The sequence below is a fragment of the Sinohyriopsis cumingii genome, unplaced genomic scaffold (genome assembly GCF_028554795.1).
Source record: "Sinohyriopsis cumingii isolate HCF-2022 unplaced genomic scaffold, ASM2855479v2 utg001460l, whole genome shotgun sequence".
NCBI lineage: Eukaryota > Metazoa > Mollusca > Bivalvia > Unionida > Unionidae > Sinohyriopsis > Sinohyriopsis cumingii.
Genome location: NW_028316002.1, coordinates 1,585,992 through 1,611,616, shown reverse-complemented (window position 1 = coordinate 1,611,616; position 25,625 = coordinate 1,585,992). Strand labels below are relative to the sequence as shown.

Sequence of the window (25,625 nt, the reverse complement as noted above, 5' to 3'; positions counted from 1 at the left end):
TCTGAATAAACTATGATTGGAACAGTCTGAATCTAACTGACCAAACAATAAAGGGGGCAGTCTAAACCTGACAGTCTGACTAAAGAATGATGGGAACAGTCTGAATCTGACAGACCCAACAATGATGAGTCTGATCATCACACTCTAGCTAAACAATGATAGGGGCAGTCTGAATCTGATAGTCTGACTAAACAATGATGACAGTCTGAATCTGACAGTCCAAGTCAACTTAAGCTCTTATGATGAATATTTTAGAAGAAGATGATGATGACACAATGGTTACAATGATGAAGAAGAAGCAGAAAGAGAGGAAGAGAAGAAAAAAGAAAAAATGAAAATGAGAATGGGAGAGAATAATAATAATGAGGAAATAAGGAGAGAAAATAAGATAAAAGAATGTGTGAATGAATCAAGGAATATGGAGGATGATGAGAACATGGAATATAAAAATTGCCTGATTTACTGATTCATTAAATTTAAATGGCACATCAACACATGAAAGGTTATATAATGCTGAGGCAATTGGAGTAACTTGTCTTGTTCAAAGGCACATCAATGTATCCAACCAGGTCAAGAAAAAGAAGAATCAGTTGACGAGGACAAGGATGAGATGAATACCTTGAGATGTTTCTTGTGTTCCAGCAATCTATTCAGTTCTTTCTCTCTAGTCTCTAGCTCCTCTTCCACCAGCATGGAATACCTCAAGCGCAAAATCTTCAACTCCTCCTGTACCGATATGACAGAATTACAAAGTATGCATAAAGGTAATTTGTGGCATCCATTCCAATGTATTAAAAAATATATGTAGGTAGAAAAGCAACAAAATTCAGTAACAGGAGGACAACATCACTTAACTACTGAAATGCCATGACATGAAAAAGGGCAAAAATTTATAACATAAAAATGTACCCATGGAAAAGTATCAAGAGTCTCTGTAAACTTTATTACAATTAATAAGAAATATATTGACAAAAATAAACATTCAAAGTGTAAGCTGGAAGACTACAGGATCAACAGTTGCTAAAATACTGTTCAAAACCATGTAAGCATGAAAAGTAAGTCAAGGCTATGGTATGATAGTGCAATGCTTCTCTAAATACTTCCATAAATAAAATTATGGGACAAAAAGTCTCAAAGACATAATGCTATGTAAAAAGTTGTCCCAAAACTCTAACAATTTCCTAGTGTCAAAGACATAATGCAGTGTAGAAACTTGTCCCAAAACTCCAACAATTTCCAAGTGTCAAAGACATAGTGCTATGTAAAACGCTTATGTCCCAAAACTTGAACAATTTCCTAGTCTCAAAGACAATGATGTGTAGAAACTGGTCCTAAAATTATCACAATTTCCAAGTGTCTAAGACATGGTGCTATGTAAAATGCTTGTCCCAAAACTTGAATAATTTCCTAGTCTCAAAGACAAAATGCTGTGTAGAAATGTGTCCAAAACTCTATCAATTTCCTAATGTCAAAGACATAAATCTAAGTAGAGACTTGTACCCAAAACTCTAACAATGTCCGAGTCTTAAAAACATAATAAGTCTCAAAGCCATAACAGTATGGAGAAACTTTTCCAAACTCTAACAATATCCTAATCTTAAAAACATAATGAAGTATGAATGACAAAACATTATGGAGAAACTTGTTCCAAACTCTAAAAATGTCCTAGTCTTAAAAACATAATGAAGTCTGAACACATAACAGTATGGAGAAACCTGTCCCAAACTCTAACAATGTCTTGGTCTTAAAAACATGAAGTCTGAATGACACAACATCGGTGTTATCTGATGACTAAATATTACATAGGTTATCTGATGACTAAATATTATATAGGTTATCTGATGACTAAATATTACATAGGTTCTGCATAAACTCACTCATACTCAGATTCCACTGCAAACTGCAAACTGCACAGGCCTAGATCTACTTATGCATAATGTGCCAGCAGATCTGGGCCTAGGCAGTTTGTTAGGACTAATAAATATAACAAACAACATAAAACCTGATCTGCCAGTGCATTATGTGGTGGCAGATCTGGATATATGTTGTTTGCAGTTGGACCCAAGTTATAAATGTGTTTTAAAACTTAATCTGAAATTAAGTCCTAGTGTATACATTTAAAAACCCCCAAAACACCACAGAGAGTTAAAATGTGATACATTGATATACCAACAGCAATATTCCTTCCAAAAAGCACCCTCATAGAATTATAAATAAATGAGATAAAGACATATGCAACTATTTGAATCAGGATGGGATGCAGACTCTGATGCAAAGTGATTTTGAAAGCTCTGCTTATTCTTTTTTGAATTATCAAATAAAATACAGCTGTATTTATAATTTATGTCACTCTATTTTTCTCTTCTGCTGTCTTCTATTTATTAGATTGTACTGCATTTTTGTAAATTTTACAGAGTAAAAGATACCAAAAACAACCATATTTCCATAGGGCACAGAAATTCCACTCTGACATATACTTTTGAAATTGAAATTGTGGATACAGTCACATTTGAGAAAGTGCAAGTGATCTTTTCAAACTTTATTCCATCCGGGTGAATGTAATCTTGAGCAAATTATCAAAACTCAATATAAAAAAATGTATTTTTTCTAAATGAGTGACAATTCATCCACTGTGCAGCAGTTGTATCAGATGGCATAACATAATCAATTGCAATAACATGTTGCCATTTGCTTACATGCTTATCCATTTGTAATGAGTCTTTATCAGTCAGACACATAATAATCTAATATTAAGTTAACTATTCCATGACATTTATTACGAATTAGATTTACATAAGCATCTCACACACCAGGAATAGTCAAACATTTCCTATGCACAGAACATAAGTGTTTTGAATTTACTGACTGGTTATCAGCAACTCTGCATTTAGTACAGTTCATCTTGAAAGGTACTACACAATATGGAGTGGTTAGCAAAAGTGAAGTTTTATAATCGGTTAAAGCATATAACTCTTGCATGCTTTCATCATTATCTGGTGGTTAATAATCTAATAACACTTTTTTCTTGATAATTGTGTGTATACCTTTTAGTAATAAACACATCATACCTAAATAACAACAGCTGTACAATCTATATGCATATTAATAACATGGAAAAGCAAGTCTTGATAAGATTACACCATCTTTGTTATAGTCTGCTAGAAAAGCAATGATCCTGGATCATATCCATGTTAGACTGCAAGGGTTGTACAGGTTTTCAGCATGTGCTATTATATGTACTTAGTTTTGCCACCTATTAGGTAACCCTGCAGTTCGAAATTATTCCCTGAACTGGACATCAGTTTTGTGCCAAAATCCATAGAAAACCTTTGTGCTCCCCAATCAGTCTGCACAGTAGATTTATTCTAATTATGGATAAACCTCTCATAGTGGTCATATACAGGAAAATACTAATATTAAAAGTCTGTACAATTTGTTTCCAAACTAAAATATAATTTATATCTTTTTTGATAAAAATCGAAGAAGAAAAACACCAGCATAAGTTCATCTTGCTTGTACTAAGTTTGTCTAGAGATATGATTGGATGAATAACAAATAATCAACTGAACAGTAGGCATGTTGAGTGGAGGGCTGGGAGATAAAGGAAAGAAAATGAAAAAGAAGGACTTAAACAAAAGGTAATAAAAATGGATATTGCAGCATTGCCACAATTCTTCCAAACATGAAAAACATTCATGGTTTGCTGAATTTGATAGGCTTGAATATGATAAGGAATCCAGTGTAATATTAGGCCAAATTTATTGCAAATATACATCAATATCAGACTCAAAATCAGCTGAGATGTTTGGCATTGCCCTGTGAGGACAAAAAGCACTGACATTTCAAGACAACATTTGGAAACAATTCAGAGTGAAAAGCACAGAAAGCACGTGAAATACCTTAAGATACCGAAGCCAACCAAATCAATGAAAAAAGTATTCTTGCTGAAGCTTAGATTTTCAGTCTTCAAAATCATACAGAAGTGTAGGATGAGTAAACTTTCTGTGTGATGAGTAAAAATTCCAAGTTATCATGCTGCCTGGCTAAACAAACATATTTTGAACCCTTATCCAGACAGCAAAGTAATTACAATTTCCCCTTGTATAAAAAAATATCTTGCAGAATTTTTATTATTGCAAAGAAAGGACAATTTTCCCTTGTGTAAATATATATATATCAGTGCTCTCATTATAGCACAGTCATTACAATTTCACCTTGTACAAACCTATCTAACAGTGTTCTCTTAGGTTTATTGCTGGCTGAAAAACCTTCAAGTCTTTAAGTGTATTCTCTGTCTTTTTTATAATAGAACATTTTTCTTAAATTGCAAGAATCACCTAGCCATTAGCCATTTATTTTTCAGTTTTGGCCTGCCTTTTGTAAACTGTATAATGAAGGCTCATCCTAAATAAATATATATATATATATATATATATATATATATATATATATATATATATATATATATATATATATATATATATATATATATATATGTGTGTGTGTGTGTGTGTGTGTGTGTACAAAAAATACAATACAGCTTTTGCAGGATATCAGGATGTTAGACTTACCTGGTAAATTACCATCTTGCATTTTATCTTTTTCATGAAGATTTGGTTCAGAGCATCATCAAATGCTGCCATGCTCTCCACTATAAGACTCTGGTTCTTCCTTAATTCTGTCTCCAGTTGCTGGAAGAAAAACAAAATAAATAAGTGAATCATTGAGTCTGGTCCAGTCCCACTAAACTTCATAACCCATTCCTGTTTACAATTTGGATTGTATTAAAAAAAATAGTCAGTCACCCAGTCCCATCATAAAGCAGGGATTATGCTAAGATGACTGCTTGTCCAAATACTGATACAAAATTGTCTATCCAGAGGAAACTAGGTCGGTCAAATGATCAGAAAATCTGAAGAAGTAGCATCTGTATAATCAACTTTGCAGCAGTCCCTCATTATAAAACTCCATCAAGGGGCCCTAAATGGCCGAGTGGTCTAAAGCGCTCTTTGTTACGGATCACTGCCATCTCACCTCTGTCTGCGTGGGTTCAAGTCTTGGATTTGGCTAATGTGGATATGTGAGAAAGCTTGCCAGTAGCTAAGAATCTCGTGGGTTAGTGGATATTTCTGGGGTTTTCCCGGGTTCTTCCTCTGTCAAGTATAGACTATCATCTGCTGAAAAATGTCGTTAAACCCTACAACAACAACAACAATAAAACTCCAAAATAATATTATTCTTCTTATAAGGCAAGTATAATCATGGATTCCATTTTGTTAAGTGGCAGCAACAGTTTTTGTTGTTGTGGCTTTAACACTATTTTTCAGTACAAGATATGCTATGCATGGCAACCAGTAAAACTGGTGGAGGAAGAACCTGGGAAAACCCCAATAAGAATGACCAACCCACAGTAAGCTATTGGCAAGCTTTCTAACATACCCACAATGGCTGTGCCTGAGAATGGAACCCACATGAACAGAGACGAGATGGCAGTGGTCAGTTAAGGCAAGTGTTTTAGACTACTCAACCACCTGGGGCTTAGGAAGTAGAGAATATGTATCATGAATTTCATTAAAAGGTAGTCTCACTAAAAGGCAGTATATTCTATGGCTCCCTTGGACTGCATTATAATAATGGAGTACTAATTTACAAGTGGATATTGTGTACCCTGATGTGAAAACACTGATCTACCAAGACATTATGTAGTTGGATGTACATCACACACAGCTAAATATGGTACCAACACAGTACATACATGTATGCTGATCTTCCAGCACATTATGTGGTTGACTTTGCAATATATAGAGCTAAATATGTCACCCAAACAGCACTTGTGTAGATCTGTCATCATCCATTAAACACAGCTAAACATGACATATAAACAGTACACAGATGCTGGTCTGCAACATTATATGATGTAGTTAGATGTGCTTATATGCAACTGAATATGGTACTCATACAGCACAGATGATGATCTGTCAACACATTGTGTAGTTGTAAGTGCTTGCATATGGTACCCACACAGCACAGATGCTGATCTACTAGCACATTGTGTAGTTGGATGTGCTATACACTGCTAAACATGGTAGCAAAACAGCACAGATGCTGATCTGCCAACACATTGTGTAGTTGGATGTGGTATACACTGCTAAATATGGTAATAAAACAGCACAGATGCTGATCTGCCAACACATTGTGTAGTTGGCTGCACTATACACTGCTAAATATAGTAACCACACAGCACAGATGCTGATCTGCCAAGACATTACATCATTCACAAGATTATAATGGTGAGAAGACAAAAATACTGTATTGAATGCCATCTAAAGTACACACACCATTTTATAGTTAAAATCACACTTTTTAAAATGTTTTAAAAAATGGTATTTTTATGCATTCTTTCCATATAAGACAGTTATACCCAGTCTGCTGGTGACTGGAACTATTCTAGCTGTGAGATGACCGGTGTAAAGATGCATCCTAGTGATTACTAACCTGATAAAGAATTTTTACACAATGGCTGACATGCACACAACAAGCTGTAAATTGATTATCTTACTGTTGTAATTGGAATTATTTAAGGGCAAAGGCAAGATATTTATTAAGGTATGAAAAATAAGAAAGGGATTAAAGGTGGCTGATCACAGTTTCTGAGTCTTTGATTAAAAACAGACCAAAACCAAAAATCTTGGCAGAAACACTTGCATAAGCATTCGAATTTTATCTTGTTTAATTATTATTGTGTTTTTTAAGATGTTTTAAGATGAATATTTAAGGGAAGCTCTTATCTTGTTTTTTTATATAAATTCATGTCAAAACGCAATAATGTGCACTTTCTCCCAAAGTTAAAGAAAATGTCAGCAAACAAATATTACAAGTTCAACATTTGGAAATGAGAGTTTTAAGTCAAAGCAGGCAAGCAGCAAAGACCTTTAGTTGGTGTGGTATGTTTCATACAAAGTGGATTTTAAGATTGTTTACAGGGGAAGAAATTATATCACCAAAAGGATGCAAACTGCGCTGCATATGGGAATCTGAACCAGGAAGTAAATGACACCCTATTAATTGTGAAATTTAATAAATCATCAGTGGACAACAGGTGGTAAACATATGACAGAAATTAAAAATGCTTGTGGATTATTTTTTTTTAATCTCTGCAGTGAACTGTGCAATATACAATTCTTACTTTTTCGTTTAACTTAATTAATTATTACTGTAACATTGCCTACATAATCTGATTCATTTTCAAAACTTGCTGTTTTTTTATAATACAAAGAGAATACATATTATGGTAAAAACTGCATTTGTTTTGTTTTCAATTGCATTAAAACATTAAAAATTTATGTGGATAATGAAATCCTGCTACTTATCAAAATTTGAAATCAACCAATGTTCTCGTTCTTTCATGTGTATGTTATCACTGTGTTATATAAAGAAAAAAATGTTACCAAAAAACTGACATTTAAGTCTAAAAAGACTTAATTATATTATAAACAGGCAGATAGGAAATGTAAGTTGCATGGAGGTACATGGGAGATAATCACAAACAAGAGAGGTAATCATGACCAACCTTTTTGTACTTGTCTCTTTCTTCCTGTAGTTCCTTAACCTTCTTCTCATATTCCTTAACTGTTTTCTGTTCATCCTCTGTCCACTCATTCTCAGGTTTGGATAGCATGAAAGATGGCTTGGTGATGTCCTGTTAAGTAAATTGAAATTATTTACACCAGAAAATAAATTGTAAAAATACAAATGATTATGTTCACCAGACAATAAATTGTAAAACTGCTAATTTTTTGGACAAGATAACACATGTAATCCTGCAAATCTTTCAGCAGGTACTACATCAAAACTTCACTATACCATACTGAGTTGTTTTATTCACTTAAAACTGAATATTTTTACCAACAACTTAAATGTTAATGAAAACTCTGAAAATTGACTGAGGACATTGGTTTTACATTAGAAATATGGTGTTGTAACAAAACATTTGAAAAAGAAATTAATCTCTCACAATGACACAAAATTACGGCAAAGTCCAAAGTGAGAAGAAAAAAAATACAATTGAACCCATTTAATATGAATTCAGTTAATAAGAAAATTTTCCTCATGTGAATTAGATATTTCCCACTCAGATATCTTCCTTTATATTCTCCATTTCTGCCTTGTTAGCAGGTATGTGTGTCTGTGTGCGTGATTAGGATTTTTAATGTAGCTTTAACAATTTTTCAGTCTTATCGCAACGATGTCTGCAATGTGGCAGTTTATAGTGACGTCCAGTATTGGGGCATCATACCACAGACATGTAGCATGATGTCTCACCCAGTCACATTATCCTGACACCAGGCCAACCAGTCCTAACACTAACCTCTTAATGCTGAGCACAAAGCGAGGCAGCTGTTAGTATCATTTCTGTAAGTCTTTGGTATGACTTGGCTGGGGATTGAACCCACAACCAGAGCAGTGTTAGCAAGTATCAAAACCAGCTTAAAATGAATAGAATTTCAGGACTGTTAGTGGGTAATTAATGTTGAGACCTTCTGGATAATGCAAAAGAAAAAGAGTGAGTGTCCTCCCTGAACTTTGTAAAAACAAATGCCCAACCAGAGTTCTCACTAAGATTAAAAAATTGGAGCCCTGGACTCCCAACCTGAAAAAAGACCAATCAAGATACAAAAACTGTAGTACGAATCCTAACATTCAGATTACCATGAATTATTATATTGCTTTGAAATGTATAGTGGTATAAGCATAAATTGTACTGTGGAAAAGAAAATATTCTTATTTAGTAAAATTAATAAGTAAACTAATATGCAGCAACAGGGGTCAAATTAAATGAGACCCTAAATTTTAGGAATGAGTCACATTCAAAAAGAGCTAACAGTGGAAACTGGTCACTATTCTTTGCTAACATAAATAGGCGATTCTTGTCAAACAACATACCAGTAGTTTACTTTCTAAAACTGAATGCATCCTTGGGACTCATAATCTTTGTTTTTATACATCCTCACAGAAAATGTCAGAGCACCCATTCTGTGTTTTTATGAATTCATCATCAAAAAGCATGTCAGGGCACCCATTTTGTGTTTTTATGTATCCACAAAGACAAATATGTCAGGGCATTCATTCTGTGTTTTTATGTATCCACAAAGACAAATATGTCAGGTCACCCATTATGTGTTTCTATGCATCCTCACAGAAATATATTTTAGGACCCCATTCTGTTTTGATATGCATCCACACAGAAAAATATGACTGAACTCCCATTCTGTGTTTTCAGGCATCCTCACAGAAAAATGTCAGGACACACATTCTGTGTTGTTTTTTATGCATCATACAAAAAAATGGATATTTTTAAACTAACTCACATACTGGACAGTACCTAACAACTGGCTATTGTTAAACAAGAAACGTGTCTAACTGCTCTTTAAGTAATTGTGTTGTTTCCTGTTTATGTCTTCAATAAATCTATCAATTCTCTCTCTCTCTCTCTCTGTCTGTCTCTCTCTGTGTGTGTCTCTCTCTCTTTCTCTCTCTATCGCTTTAATATGATCTTACTGTGACTTGAAAATATAAGACAGTCATTTCAAAGTATTTCATCATTTTCATTTTTCTCAATAAACTATCAATATTATTTTATTTATCTGACTACACACAAGAAATAAAACATATGCAGAACAATGATTGGAGGTTATATAGTTTAAAACATTTCAGAAAAAAATCTACAGTTTGATTATACCTTTGATAATGCATACCATACATACTAACTTATAAATCAAGTCCAACTGCAAACTAAACAGAACCAGATCTTCCGTTGTTGCATAAGGCACCAGCAGAGTTGGGTCTATGTAATTTATTGCAAGTAATTTGGAGAACAAACAACAAAGACCCTGATATCCCAGCACATTATGCGATGGTAGATGAGCTTCTGTCTTCCTTGCAGTTGGATTTAACTCATAAGCAAGCATACATGGTACTTATTTATTCTGTGAGGGATATACATATCTGATATTGATAAAATATCACAAAATCTTATATTTTAAGAAGATAATGTTCAACTGTACTATCTTCTGACTGCAATCTAATGAAAAATATTACCTATTTATTATGAAACTTGGATAAAATAAAATAATGTTCCTGGTCCCCTGAATTTCATATTATCGAGGATGGTCTTTATAAGCTCCATTACTCATAATTTATTTTAATTACTTGTAACTTTTATCTGCAAATTTTAGTTAGCTGAGTTTTCTGTATTATCTATAAATGTTTAACTATTGGCAAATAATAATTGAGTGAATTATCTGTACTTGTTTAATACTTGAGCTAATTATGAGTGAATTATCTGTATTTGTTTAATCATAACTTTGTGATTCATCCATTTCCTTTCTCCTCAAGTACTTAAAACTGATTCTGTACAAGTCCAACCTTTTTCAATTCATCTTCCTTCTTGATTTCCAATACACCCCCCATCATGTCTTGAAGTGCCCTATCTCTGGCATTATCTCCCCTTTCTTTTGCCCGTCGTTCAGCTTCTATACGGTCCTGCTCTTCTTTCTGCTTCCGCTGCTCAGGGGTCAGGTATTTCTCTACCTTTACCTACAATATAAACATAAATAAATATAAATGATGTTTAGAAGTTATTTATATCTGTATTTATTAAATTATGAAATGTAAACAAGTTTGAAGGAAAATGCTGTTTTCACCTGCATCCACCTGCCCGTCTGTATAATCAGTGTTTCTGACTTTCAAAACCTTTAACACACAATTTTAGCATTGCTGAAGTCGATGGCTGCAATGATGCTATCACTTGTGGAAAAATGACTCCTAAACTTTATCATGCTGACTTAAGTGAGAAAAAAACAATTTGAATTATTTCATCTACAAATAAGTATCCTAAGTTTCATCTGTAACAAACATAAGTCTGAGATTTTGTGTGTCACATATTGGGTAGACTTAATCTGCATCACTTCATGGCATTACTGGCTGATGCTGCTGCATGGTCTGTTGTAGTGGAATTGCTGGCTGACATTTTTGCATGGTATATTGTGATGGCATTGCTGGCTGACATTTTTGCATGGTATACTGTGATGGCATTGCTGGCTGACACTTTTGCATGGTATATTGTGATGGCATTGCTGGCTGACATTTTTTCATGGTATATTGTGATGGCATTGCTGGTTGACATTGCTGCATGGCATGTTGTGATGGCATTGCTGACTGGTGCTGCCGCACATTATGCCACCGTATTTTATGATGTGTATGTTGTACTAGCATTGCTGGCTGACACTGATACATGTTATGCCACTGTATTTTATGATGTGTATGTTGTACTAGCATTGCTGGCTGACACTACTGTATGTTATACCACTGAGCCACCAATGGCTCCTGCCATGGAATATTATAAGATCACATCATTGGCAATGACAGTGAACACCAAACTGACTCAAAAAATATGAACATAGAAAAAACCATTTTATAAAGGAGTTTATGAGCTGGCTAATGCATGACTAAACATAATTTGTGGGACTTGTCTACCTGTGATGTCTCAGAATAATACATTTCTGGTGCAAAGATTTTTCTGGTGACAATTTATTTCCTGTAAACTGATTGATCTGCAATGCACAATTTTAAGTGAGAACCAAGAGACCATAACCTCGCAAGCATTATTGTAATAAAATGGAAGTCTGAATAAACCTGTAGATGGAATGCAATAGGGGTCATTCCAGTCAAAAATATATGTGTATATCTCATACAATCCAAAACTTATTCAAATCTGAGAAAAGTGATTTTAAAGACAGTTTGTGAATCACATACATGGATAAAGCAATCAGATCTCACAGAATTTATTCAAAATCTCACATTTTTTGTAAAATCTTATAGCTGGTGTTCTGAAACTGTCACCAAGGACTTACATTCACTATCATGCAGTACATGACGTTACTTTGTGGTATAGCAACAATATTTAAAAAGTCTCACATCATCTGATATTTGTGTCCTTTTTACATAAAAGTATGAGACATCTGAGATGAAGGCAAAAGGTCAGGCAGGTAATTAACTCTGTTGATCAGAGTCCAAAAAAAAAGAAATATGTGTATAAAGGATCAATATTTGTACATTATGATGATGGAAAGCATCAAAGTAATCATCCAAATAATCTAGTGAAGTCTGTGTTTTTTCCACAGCATGTATTAAATCCTTTTATAATGAACACAACAGTTTACTACTAACAGGTTTCACTATGAATAAAATTAGATCTAAATAAACTCAACCCAAAGTTCTAATTAAATCCATTGGGTTTTTTTCAGGCACACCAACTGAAACTTTTATATGGCTCTCTGTATAACGCATGACTCATTCTTTTGAAGTAGAACTGTGTTCACAGAACATGTTATGCCCCACCACAGCGCCTGAAAACTGGCCTCCACATAAAACCTAATTAAGTTGTGATGGATGAACAGAAAAACAGACTCAAGTACAATATCTGTCCCACTACTGTCATGGTTGGATATAACAATATTCCACATTAAAATCTTCTTTAGTTTGATGCTAAAATGTTTCGTTGCAAAAGTATCACAATAATGAAATAAGCAACCAACCTCATCATCCTGAACTTCCAGAAGAGTCTCTGGCCTTTCTGCATCACCCAAAGCTGGCTCAATCATCTCCTCCACAATTTCTAGGTCATCCATGATCTTCCTGATCCTTTTGTTTTTCTCCTTTATTTTCATGATTTCCTGCTCCTTTCGCACATATACCTCATCAAACTCCTTATTGAAAGCAATCTTTATGCGATGAATTGCATCCTGAAAAGAAAGAGATGATCAGTTTGACTTGGTGTATTATGGGACACCTTCACAGACAGGTTTCTTAGTGTGGTACCAATCGGAATAAGTGTCTTGCCCAGGGACACACTATGGTAGCCAACCATAACTGGTCAGATGATAGGATTCAAACCCACATCATTTAGTCATGGGATTGGCACACTAACCACTCAGCCACCAAAGCTCATTAAATAAACAAGAGGAACAATGCCATTTTCATAAAAGTACTGATCATGCTCATAAAGGGGTATCCAACACAGTGATAATGATTATTTCTCTTTCTGGTACAAAAAAATGTGTCTGTGTGTGTGTGTGTGTGTGTGTCTGTGATTTGGATTTTTAATGTAGCTTTAACACTTTTTCAGTCATATCACTACGATATCTGCAATGTGGCAGTTTATAGTGTTGTCTAGCACTGGGGCATCATGTCACGGACATGTAGCATGATGTCCCACCCAGTCACATTATCCTGACACCAGGCCGACCAGTCCTAATACTAACCTCTTAATGCTGAGTGCCAAGTGAGGCAGCTGTTAGTACCATTATTGTAAGTCTTTGGTATGACTTGGCCAGGGATTGAACCCATGACCTCCCATGCAGACCATCCGAGGCAGATGCTCTAACCACTAGGCCACCGGAGCGGTACAAAAAATGTAATGTGTTGAATATCAACAGCTGCTACCTAAAGATCCACTGAGATTATCTAGGCCTTGTAATTTGTCCTCAACTTGATACTATTTCAGCAAGAGTACCACAAAGGGCATATGTTCTTCTTGTGACCATTTTCTCACCAATGACCTTAATCTTTGAGCTAGGAACTTGAAATGTGGACATAAATAAAAAAATTATCCAAATATCTGTAGGGGTAAAAAGTGCCATTCTGCATAAGGAAACAGGTCACTGAGTTATGCTTATTAATTGTTGTAACCTTGACTTTAAGGGTAGGAGGTATGAATGAATATTACCATGGCCTTGACCTTGAGACAAGGGATATGACTATGGTAAATGGAACACTAACTTGTCATAATATATAACTTAGTAAAGTTCCATTAAAATATCTTCAGTGGTTCAAAAGTTATACTCCATACTCTATTTTTAGTAAGTGCAGTAAAATTTCATGCTGGCATTCAAATTTGATCAAAGTCCATTAAATATTCAGTTAGAAGTCATTAAATGTTTCTCACTTTTATAACCAGCAGCCATATTTCATGGCAGATTTAAATCATTTGTATAATTTAAAAACCTTTAATGCCAGACTGCTTTCTGTAAAATTTTGTTAAATTTTGTTGAATGGTTTTGGAGAAATCCAATCTTTTTAAAAGCACTTATGCAAACCTCATAAATATCTCCAAGTTAAAAGGTCACTTTGTTGTTGTTGTGGGGTTTAACGCCATTTTTCAGCACATGATTGGCTATACATGGCAGCCAGTATTAATGGTGGAGGAAGAACCCGGGAAAACCCCGGAAAGAACCACCGACCTATGAGAAGCTACTGGCAAGCTTTCTCACATACCATCATTGGCCAAATCCAAGACTCGAACCCATGCAGACATAGGTGAGATGGCAGTGATCCGTAATGGAGAGCGCTTTAGACCACTCGGCCACTCGGGGCCCCTCAAGAGGTCACTTAACTACATGCAATATGGTCAACAGTATGTAAGACCAAATGAGAATTTCAAGTGAGAATGAAAGAACCACCTCAGGGATATCCAAAGAAATAAGGATAACATGGTCTCTAAACACTTCAGCCTACATAACCACTACATAGATTGTGTTCAGTATTAAATACTATATACTATTTTGTCATATCTAGACTTATATAGTAACAATATTCAGCATAAAGATAAATAAAATCTTTGATACACCAATCAGATCTAGATATTCTACATCGGAGAGTGATCAATATCTCTGCTAATATTGGAGTCCAGGCAATTTAGTTTATGATTCCCGATTTCAGTTTTTTTTATTAACGGATGCCATATCTGATAGTGAATCAGCTTCATTTATATAACTTTGAAGAAAAAAAACTTCTAGGTTAATTTCTTCCAGTAGGTTCAAACAAATAAACCAGTTAAAGCTTTTTTCTTTCGTTTAGTAATAGCTACGATATGACGGTGGATTAGCGCCATTCATACAAATTTTAAAGCTCTTTGGGCCAGGATACACTCGGAAAAAATTCTTTTGAGCATTTTTTTTCAGAAATATTTTTCTAATTTTAGCAACAGTGATGATATTTGATGGCTGATTGGGCATCAACTGTGTAAAACTGTCAGGATGTTGTCTGTCAAATGGTCAAGTAATGTAAAAGTTTATACATTTTTATCAATAATGGCCACATTCAATTGTGCATCTTAAATCTGAAGGCCCTCGAAGGCAAATTCTCTCTAACTGCTTTTGAGAAGACATCATTTAAAGGTTTTTCTATTTTTAGTAACAGTAGCCATATATAATAGTGGACTGGCCTTCTTTTGAATAAAACTGATAGGTCTTCAAGCAGAATGCTTTTTTTCAAACTAATCAAATTTTGGAAATATTATTTTAATTTTTTTAATCTTAAGTAACAGTGGCCATATCTGATGGCAGATCTACATCATTTGTATGAACGTGAGAGATTTTTTTATGCCAGGATGCTTTGTGTCACGTTTGGTAAAATTCTGTTCAGCAGTTTTGAAGTTGTGTAGAGGTGTTTCTGTATTTAGTAATGGCCACTCTTCTACTTTTAGTAATAGTGGCCATATTTGAAAGTAGATAGAAATAATTTGTACAAATATGGAAGGTTTTCTTGCCTGGATGCTTCTTGTCATATCAGTTTCTGTTTAGCAGTTTTTTGAGAAGAGATTGTTTCAAGGATTTTTTTCTATTTTTAGAAAGTGTAGCCATATTTAATAGTAGATCAGCACTGTTTTATACAAATCTGAAAGCCTTTAAGGCTTGGAAGCTCTTAGTCAAATTTTGCAAAAATTAGTCTTGTAGTTTTTGAGAAGAAATTGAACACAGCAATTTTTCATGGATGCAGAACACTCAAGGGCTCAGGGTCATACCACAGACCAACTTGATCTAAAGGTGATCTAAAAGCAAACTTAAATGCAATCTAGAATTGTTCACGTGGTTTCCATTTAGCAAAGCATTGTTTTAATATAACAGCAATGGAAGTGATTTCATAAGTCATTAAGTATTTAAAGTGTTTATTGAACAATCACATTTAGTTTATAACAACAATACGATGTAATCTCAGTAAAATAGCTAGTTGTGGGATGAAACAAATATATCTCTGAAACTAAAGTCATGATATTGAGCCCACAAGGCTGTGATATATTTTGTTGAAATTCAGTTCCATGTTCAACAACAACAATTAGTTCTTGCTGTCCTACTTAGCTGCTGGTTTAAAATGGTAGAAAGGATAATCAGCAACTGGCTACTTAAGACAAGTGACTGTTTAACTGAGGTGACTCCTGTGTGAATTTTAACTGCAGTTTTATTCATATTTACAAAACATGAATGTACATTTTTTAAAAACAATATATACCTCCAAAAGGACAACTTGTGCTCTCTTTTGCTCTCTTGTATGAAGTTCAAACTGGCTGTAAAACAAATCACTTCCTCCTCCAAACTGGGCACCTACAGAAAGGCAAATATGTGATCAATAAATAAACTACATTTCTAAGAGACATCAGCCTAAGTGAAGAATATTTGCTAAAAATTACACAGACACTAAAAAAAACAAGAAAACACTAATTATAACAACAATGGATGAAATCTCTGACACTATTTATAATGTTATACCTAAGAGTACCTGAGAACTACAATATTTTTATTATGACGAGTGTATACAATGTAAGTATGGTTTCTGTACTACATATGAAGGGATATTAAGTTATAATGTTAAAACCTAATAATATCCATTATATATGTGACAATGATTTAGTAAGAAACAACAAAATATCATTCTATTTCATGCAGTAAATTCAACAAAAGTAAATGAAGTAAAAAAAAATTGTAAACATTTTAATATAACTTTGAAGCAAGAGTTAAATGAAACAGGTGGCACAGTGACAATCATATACTACTGTTCAATGAAAATAAGTACAAAGTCTGGTTTTAATAAAAATAAGATTTTTTAAAATTATAAAATGCTCACCTTAATGTAACAGATTATCTCATGACCATTTTTGTGTCACATGTCATAATGGATGAATGGTTAGATGGATAGACAGATGGATGGACAGATAAATATACAATACTAATGAAACATAATAAAACACTTTCTTTGTGAAAGGACATAAAAGAGATGATTTTAATTGAGAGAAAGTGTTAAACATACATGTATAATGAGAAATTAGTGCAGCAATATTTCTGATTATGAAATATTAGAACACCCCCTTGTCCCATCTAAGATTTTTCCTTTTAAAAGACTATGAATTCCACTTTAGCACTGGCAAATGTCTACTAGTGATGGACACCACATACAAAGTAAGACTGATTAATTAAGTAACAGTACCTATCAATGTTTTCACCACCACTTTGAAAATACAGCATAGAGACAAAAGTTGAACAATTCTTTTATGGGTTTAACAGAGAAAGGAAACTTGTATTTTTTTAATTTATAACAAGAAAATGTATCCCTATTCTGGCTAACAAAGAAATTCAAATTTTAGATCTGCAGCCAATTTTTAATCCCATTTAATCCTTCTTTTTTTAAATTTCTGATCATGTAATAAGTTGTGACATACACAAACAACAGTGTTCCTCTATAGTTATAAGATACTTAGGGATAGCACAGTTCATCATATGTATGGTCAGGGATCTGTCTTTGGTAAGAAAATAGTTTTGATTCTGAACTTATTCCAGTATATAGGGCAACCTCATTTATAGTATCTAGGGAAAATTCACTAAGAGTATATACAGTGCAGCCCCACTTAATATATATATATATATATATATATATATATATATATATATATATATATATATATATATATATATATATATATATATATATATATATAGTACAACCTCACTTATTGTACAGAGAGCAACCTCACCTACAATATAAAGTGCAGCTTCACTTATAGTGTATAGGGCAACCTCACTTATATAAGGCAATCTCATTTATAGTATACAAGACAACCTCACTTATAACATTTAATACTTTAATTGCTCCCAGGAATTGTACAACAGTGGAGGAGTCAGATGATCTATGTACTGTCATGCAGTTTAATTGTGATGTAATTCATCCGATTTTATCTGGACCTTGTGGATTTTATTTGTTACCATATTCTAGAAAACTAAGACATTATCCACCATTTTTGCAAAATTTTCCTGAGGGGAAAATACTGATAGGTACTCTGTCACTCCTGATTTTCTACTAAAGTATGTCTTGGTCTTTTACCTTCTTCTACTTGCTGACACATACTTGAAGCAGAGTGTTAAAAAGATATGCATATAGTTGAAAGGCTGTAAATGAGGATAATTATAACTTGTATTGTATGACATTAATGAAAAATACTACCAGAAATAAAACGAAACTTTTCTTTGGATTCAGTTATTCTATCTCAACGGTAAACATCAATTAAGAGTACAAATATGGATGAGTCCCATCCTGAAGAAGAACTGACTGCTTTAGTTCATTTCTTAAAATGAAAATCAATCCAAATGTACAAAAAATTAAAGAAGCATTTGAATTTATGCAGCATTTTGAAGACACTTAGATGAGTTAAGTTCAGAACAGAAAATATATACATGTAAGACATTACATGCACAAGACATGCAGACTGTAATATCCCCTTGAATCTACATGTCACATTTGATACAGGTAAGACGTTACATGCACAAGACATGCAGACTGTAATATCCCCTTGAATCTACATGTCACATTTGATACATGTAAGACATTACATGCACAAGACATGCAGATTGTAATATCCCCTTGAATCTACATGTCACATTAGATACATGTAAGACATTACATGAGCAAGACATGCAGATTGTAATATCCCCTTGAATCTACATGTCACATTAGATACATGTAAGACATTACATGCGCAAGACATGCAGATTGTAATATCCCCTTGAATCTACATGTCACATTAGATACATGTAAGACATTACATGCACAAGACATGCAGACTGTAATATCCCCTTGAATCTACATGTCACATTAGATACATGTAAGACATTACATGCACAAGACATGCAGATTGTAATATCCCCTTGAATCTACATGTCACATTAGATACATGTAAGACATTACATGCACAAGACATGCAGATTGTAATATCCCCTTGAATCTACATGTCACATTAGATACATGTAAGACATTACATGCACAAGACATGCAGATTGTAATATCCCCTTGAATCTACATGTCACATTAGATACATGTAAGACATTACATGCACAAGACATGCAGATTGTAATATCCCCTTGAATCTACATGTCACATTAGATACATGTAAGACATTACATGCACAAGACATGCAGATTGTAATATCCCCTTGAATCTACATGTCACATTATATACATGTAAGACATTACATGCACAAGACATGCAGATTGTAATATCCCCTTGAATCTACTAGTCACATTACATATGGGTAATGAATAATATGGAATGGGTAGTTGGAAAATGAGAGGGGGGCATACACATTCTTAGAAAGTCCGGTTGGTGGGAGGGTGAGGGGATAGCAGGTAGTGGAGAGGGAGGAGATATGAAAACACTTGAGCAGGTGTTTGCATTTACTGAGGTATTTGCAACTGTAGGGAGTCTAATTCTTATAATCAAAATATTTATAAATTTCAATAAAGTCTGAAAACAAAATAAAATAAATGCCATAATATTGGTTTTTCATTTTAAAAATTTCAAAAAGTTACAAAGTATGTTAACAAAATAAAATTGCTATGCAAAACTGATTGGAAATTTGCATAATGTACACACATACTATCAAAAAACTCTGTAATGGTAATTGCTATCAGAGTACAGTGTATACTTGCATAAAAGTTGGATCCAAGTGCTAACAAGATAGATACTGATCTGCTATCTCATAATGTGCCAAGAGATGATGATCTATGTTGTTTATTTTACCGATTAATCCTATCAGACTGCATAGACCCAGACTAATCCTATAAGACTGCATAGACCCAGACTAATCCTATCAGACTGCATAGACCAAGATTAATCATATCAGACTGCATAGACCCAGACTAATCCTATCACACTGCATAGACACAGACTAATCCTATCAGACTGCATAGACCCAGACTAATCCTATCAGACTGCATAGACCCAGACTAATCCTATCAGACTGCATAGACACAGACTAATCCTATCAGACTGCATAGACCCAGACTAATCCTATCAGACTGCATAGACATAGACCTGCCAAGCATTATGGATGGCAGCACAGGGTCTATGTTGTCTGCAGATGGGTCTGACTTACATGCTAGTGTATATATAGAATTTCCAGCAAAACTTTAAGAATCTTCAGCTTATCAAAATTTTGGAGAACTGTACCATGACATGTCAAACCTTTCCAGAAATACATAAATCTTTATAAAACTATATTATATCCAATTTCATGGTAAAGCTCCAGTACAGAAACTTTCTGAAAAATGTCAATATACTAATAATGCAATACCTTCAAGTTCAATTATTTTAATTATATTAAATATAATTAAAGCAATTAAACATGAAGGTATTATATTACATTTTTGTGATACCTATACAATTTAGATTTGATAATAAAACAGTGCCAACAATAATGCATTTTGCTGGGGGGTTTTCTTGGATGCTTGATGAAATGATATGCTGAACCACTATGTTTTTACGTCTCCAAATGTAACATGCAGAGAAAATGAAATTATGATGATCATGCAGTATAAATTTGCATGCCCTTAATAACTAATAAATACATATTCTTGTAAACTCCTTCAAAATACTGTAAACATACCCATTTAAGATGTACTACATTTACTATATATAATGCACACCCAAACAAAACTACAGACACACTTTATTCCAAGTCAGTTGTAAGAACAAGTTTGATAGATTACATGGATTCTTCAAGGCCACAAGGCCTAGACATATTCATATACAATCTCAAATGAGTTCTTTCACTAAACATGGACCAAACATGAATGCTATTTTCCATTAATATTTATCCCATTTGTTACACTTTGCAAATAGGTATACAATGTGAATAAATTCAAAAGCAAATTGGAATTTTTAAATGTTTGATTCTGGGCAAAAAAAGAATACTGATGGACAGATTTCAGTTAAAACACCTAAACCATTACAAGTCAGGTCCAATAACATAGACTCTGATCAGCCATTGCATAATGTGCCTGCAGATCAGGGCCTAACTTCTTTGCTCTAATGATTAATCTTAACAAACTGCAAAGACCCAGATCTGCCAGCACAATATGCAAGGGCATACCTGAGTCTGTTCAGTTAGCAGTTGGACTCAACATATAGTAATTCACTGACTGCATTGACCCAGATCTGCTGATAATACAAATGCAAAAGCATAGACTCAGATCTGTCATAATGACTCCATGATGTAGTGGATCTTCACTGTTTGCTTGGGAGAATAAAACTGAAAATCCTGATCAACATGAATAATGAGGTAGGCCATTTTTATAAAATTACATGATCATTACATTATGACATCATGAAATTGACATCACTTTTATCTATGTGTATCGAAGCACTATGAACTCCAGTAGAATTTGGACATAATTATGTCATTGTGACTCTTGCCTCTTATTAAATGATAAAAAAAGATAAAATTTGTATACAACTTTAATAATGGCAACAGCCAGTCTGTGAAAGAACATAAAAAACAATATCAATGAAAAGTATATCAGACCTTCTAAGATTTTAAACAAGTTGTGACATGCGGTAAACCTTACAGGCATTGCTGCAAAAATCTAATCTGGTTGTAATAATTGTGTCCTGTGGAAACAACTCACACACCTACACATCCTTTTCTTGTATATTTAATAAAAGGAGTCCTTGATCTTCAAAATGGGATGATTTTATTAATTTTTAATAGTCATTCAGCTAATGTTTTATAGCAATTAATTGGGTAGTTTTGTTTTCCTTTACATTTCAATATAAAGACCCTTACTTGGGAAATCTATGCAAGTGAGCATAGTACAAGAAAATGCACACCAACACATATATTTATTAGTTATTTTAGATTGCTTGTGCCCTTAGCTACATAAAATATACTTTTAAGAATGTTTAGTACACCAGTTTACCATGAATAACCATTCTCAAGATGCATCAATGCTGGGTATGCACTATATACAAGCAAATGAAGTAATGTATGTACTCACTTAAAATTCAGGTCAAACTGAAAAATCATAGACCCTAATCTGCCATCACATAATGTGCCAGCAGATGAGGGTAAATGTTCATTATACTGATTACTCCAAACAAACTTCATAGATCCAGATCTAAGGTCACATAATGCAATGGCAGATCTGGTTCAATGCAGTTTGCTTGTTAGAGCCAGCTTGAAAGCATGTTTAACTGGTCAATATTCATATAACAAGTACAAGCAGATTCATTGGAAGAAGAGAATGAAAGCTGAGATGACATACAATGATATACCCATGTGTTAATTCAACCTTTGGACTGCTTGTTATAGTTTAAATAGCAAGTACATTCCAAATCTTGTTTGAGCCTTAAAAGGCATATAAATGTGACTCTGAATCTCATCTGCAACATATAGTCATGTACCTCTGAAACTCATCTGCAACATATAGTCATGTACCTCTGAAACTCATCTGCAACATATAGTCATGTACCTCTGAAACTCATCTGCAACATATTGTCATGTACCTCTAAAACTCATCCGGAACATATAGTTATGTACCTCTGAATCATATCTGGAACATATAGTCATGTACCTCTAAATCTCATCTGGAACATATAGTCATGTACCTCTGAAACTCATCTGGAACATATAGTCATGTACCTCTGAATCATGTCTGGAACCTATAGTCATGTACCTCTAAATTTCATCTGGAACATATAATCATGTACCTCTGAAACTCATCTGGAACATATACATGTACCTCTGAAACGTGTCCAAAAACAAGATTTGATGGAACAATTCAAATGTGAATACACTACTGATATGATCATAGTGACCATACACACTGCTGATATGATCATAGTGACCATATACACTGCTGATATGATCATAGTGACCATTTTAAGGTAAGCCATAACAGATATTAACAGTATATCAGTGAACTGGGCCAAGTCCATAAAATCGACATATTTATTACATGCTGTTTTGACATTTTGTTTGACTACAACTGGCAGATTGTACTCTGGTATAAATGTCAATACATGTTTGTAAATTAGTTGTCCTTAAGTACTTGTGTACAAATTTAAGCTTGTTAATGTTGCATGATTTAAAGTATGAATGAGATACAGGAGTAACATATTCACAATGACATTTACATGACACTAAAAGCTAACAATATCTGTGCATGAATATGTTAGCTTGCCTTTCCAAAGCATATTGCATTACTACAAAATAATTACTCTGGAAATACGTCCACTGAAAGAATCATCTATGAAAACAGGTCACATTTTAAAAATATTTGTAAAAACTGCAGACAAAGGTTGAATACATGGATATATGCTGAGAATTTCTGACGCAAAATTATCTAAGAAGAAGAGATTTTCAAGCTCTACTGTATATAACTGTTTAGTACATGGAAGATTTGGACATTATAAACCTGCACCATGCTGAAAGGTTTCAGAATGAATAAACAATAGACTGCGTACCCAACATTTCCAATCTTGTAAGATTTTTTTTCCCTGCACAAAATCAAGACATTTTTATCAGTCAGACACTGAAATATCTAACACTGTCTGAAATACACTGTACCAAATATGGAAACCATGGCTCATAATAAACCGTACTCTCCTACAATGATCATAATGAGTTAAAGTTTTATAGATTTATTGATGAAATATGATCAACCGTTTATACTTACTAATAAGTCAAGTACAACTGCAAACTGTACAGACCCATGAGATCTGCTGTTGCATAATGTGTCAGCAGATCTGGGTTAATGCAGTTTTTCTTCAACAGTCAGTAGAACAAATAACATGGACCCTGATCAACTAGCATGTTATACAATGACAGATCAGGGTCTATGCTGTTTATAGTTGCACTTCACTTATAAGCAAGTATATACAGTACTCTGAAAGTTCTATATACATCAGGGTTCTCATTAGGTTTTCACCATAGATTTATTAAAACTGAAGTAAAAGAGCCTGGCAGATTTATATAATTTTCACCCAGTTCCTGATCTAATTTATGTCAAATCACCAGCAGACAGAATTTCAAACCAGATAAGTAAAACCAAATTAGGTCTGTGGCTTTAAAAAAATCAATGACAATTTACACCCACTGTCTATAGCCATGGAATTAATCCATGTGTTCATCTCTCTTGGCCACATCAAAGTATATGAGACATTTCAAACTGCTCTTCCCTTAGATGTTCCAGAAAGAAGAAAACAAACATCAATAATCATGATGGTCACAATGCATTTTTATGTGCAGGTGTGTTTTATGTGACCAACTATTTTTTCTCCTGAAACTGGTTTTAGTTACAGTAAGGATCTGATTATAAGGCATACAGCTTGATGATAAGTTCTCCCCTTTTCTGGGAACAATTTTACTGAATACTTTTATTAAAGTTATCTTTGTCTGATAATAAGCACATCCCAAATGTTGTGACAAATGTATTACACTGACCACCTGCTTTCTTCAAGGAATACAAACTGCAGGTTATTTATCGGATAGTATGGGTATTTAATCTAGTCAAATCCATGATAATGTACAGTGCAATTAAACTGATATAAGATGAACTACTTCTCATCAATCTGAACCACATTACCACTTATCATAAACTTCAACACTCCACTTAATCAAATAGTTCCACTAAATTACTTTGAATTTAACTAACTAGCATCAATTAATGACTCCAAGTTTGATAGTTCTCACATCTTTTTTTTGTAAAACTTTAAGTGAGTACTTAATATTGATACAATTTATGCTCATTTTGGTTATATACCTTGAAATGAATACTTTATCTTGATACAATTAATGTTTAGTTTGGTTACATAACATCAAATGGATACTTAACCTTGATACAATGGATGCACAGTTTGGATACATTACATCAAATGGATACTTAACCTTGATACAATGGATGCACAGTTTGGATACATTACATCAAATGGATACTTAACCTTGATACAATTTTTGCTCAGTTTGGTTACATAACTTCAAATGGATACTTAACCTTGATACAATTTTTGCTCAGTTTGGTTACATAACATCAAATGGATACTTAACCTTGATACAATTAATGCTCAGTCTGGTTACATAACTTCAAATGGATACTTAACCTTGATACAAATGATGTACAGTTTGGATACATAACATCAAATGGATACTTAACCTTGATACAATTGATGTACAGTTTGGATACATAACTTCAAATGGATACTTAACCTTGATACAATTGATGTACAGTTTGGATACATAACTTCAAATGGATACTTAACCTTGATACAATTATTGCTCAGTTTAGTTATGTAACTTCAAAGTGATTTCATATGGTACATCAAGTTGAATGCATGTATAATGTTCAAGATATGTTAGATTTTTACATTTCATTGATTGCAATTACATATTAAAATAAAACAAATTGAAGCAATAAACTTTGGGCTGTATTTTTACTTTACAAATATGATTCATAGGTAAAAATAAT

At 33.7% G+C, this 25,625-nt stretch overlaps 1 protein-coding gene across 9 annotated transcripts in view; it reads right to left on the bottom strand.

The window, feature by feature from the left end:
- The window catches only part of LOC149772475 (cilia- and flagella-associated protein 43-like), a 123,798-nt gene that overhangs the window by 16,406 nt on the left and 81,767 nt on the right, over nucleotides 1–25,625 (bottom strand). For 7 of the 9 annotated variants that reach the window (XM_089947760.1, XM_089947766.1, XM_089947762.1 and 4 more), the window contains 7 exons: nucleotides 23,626–23,658; nucleotides 16,348–16,439; nucleotides 12,597–12,803; nucleotides 10,426–10,596; nucleotides 7,571–7,699; nucleotides 4,572–4,691; nucleotides 619–726 (listed from right to left, as the gene is read on the bottom strand). In XM_089947760.1, the coding sequence (XP_089803886.1) occupies nucleotides 619–726; nucleotides 4,572–4,691; nucleotides 7,571–7,699; nucleotides 10,426–10,596; nucleotides 12,597–12,803; nucleotides 16,348–16,439; nucleotides 23,626–23,658 (860 nt within the window). The remainder of the gene's footprint in view (nucleotides 1–618; nucleotides 727–4,571; nucleotides 4,692–7,570; nucleotides 7,700–10,425; nucleotides 10,597–12,596; nucleotides 12,804–16,347; nucleotides 16,440–23,625; nucleotides 23,659–25,625) is intronic. The other 2 variants (XM_089947765.1, XM_089947767.1) reach the window with 1 other exon arrangement.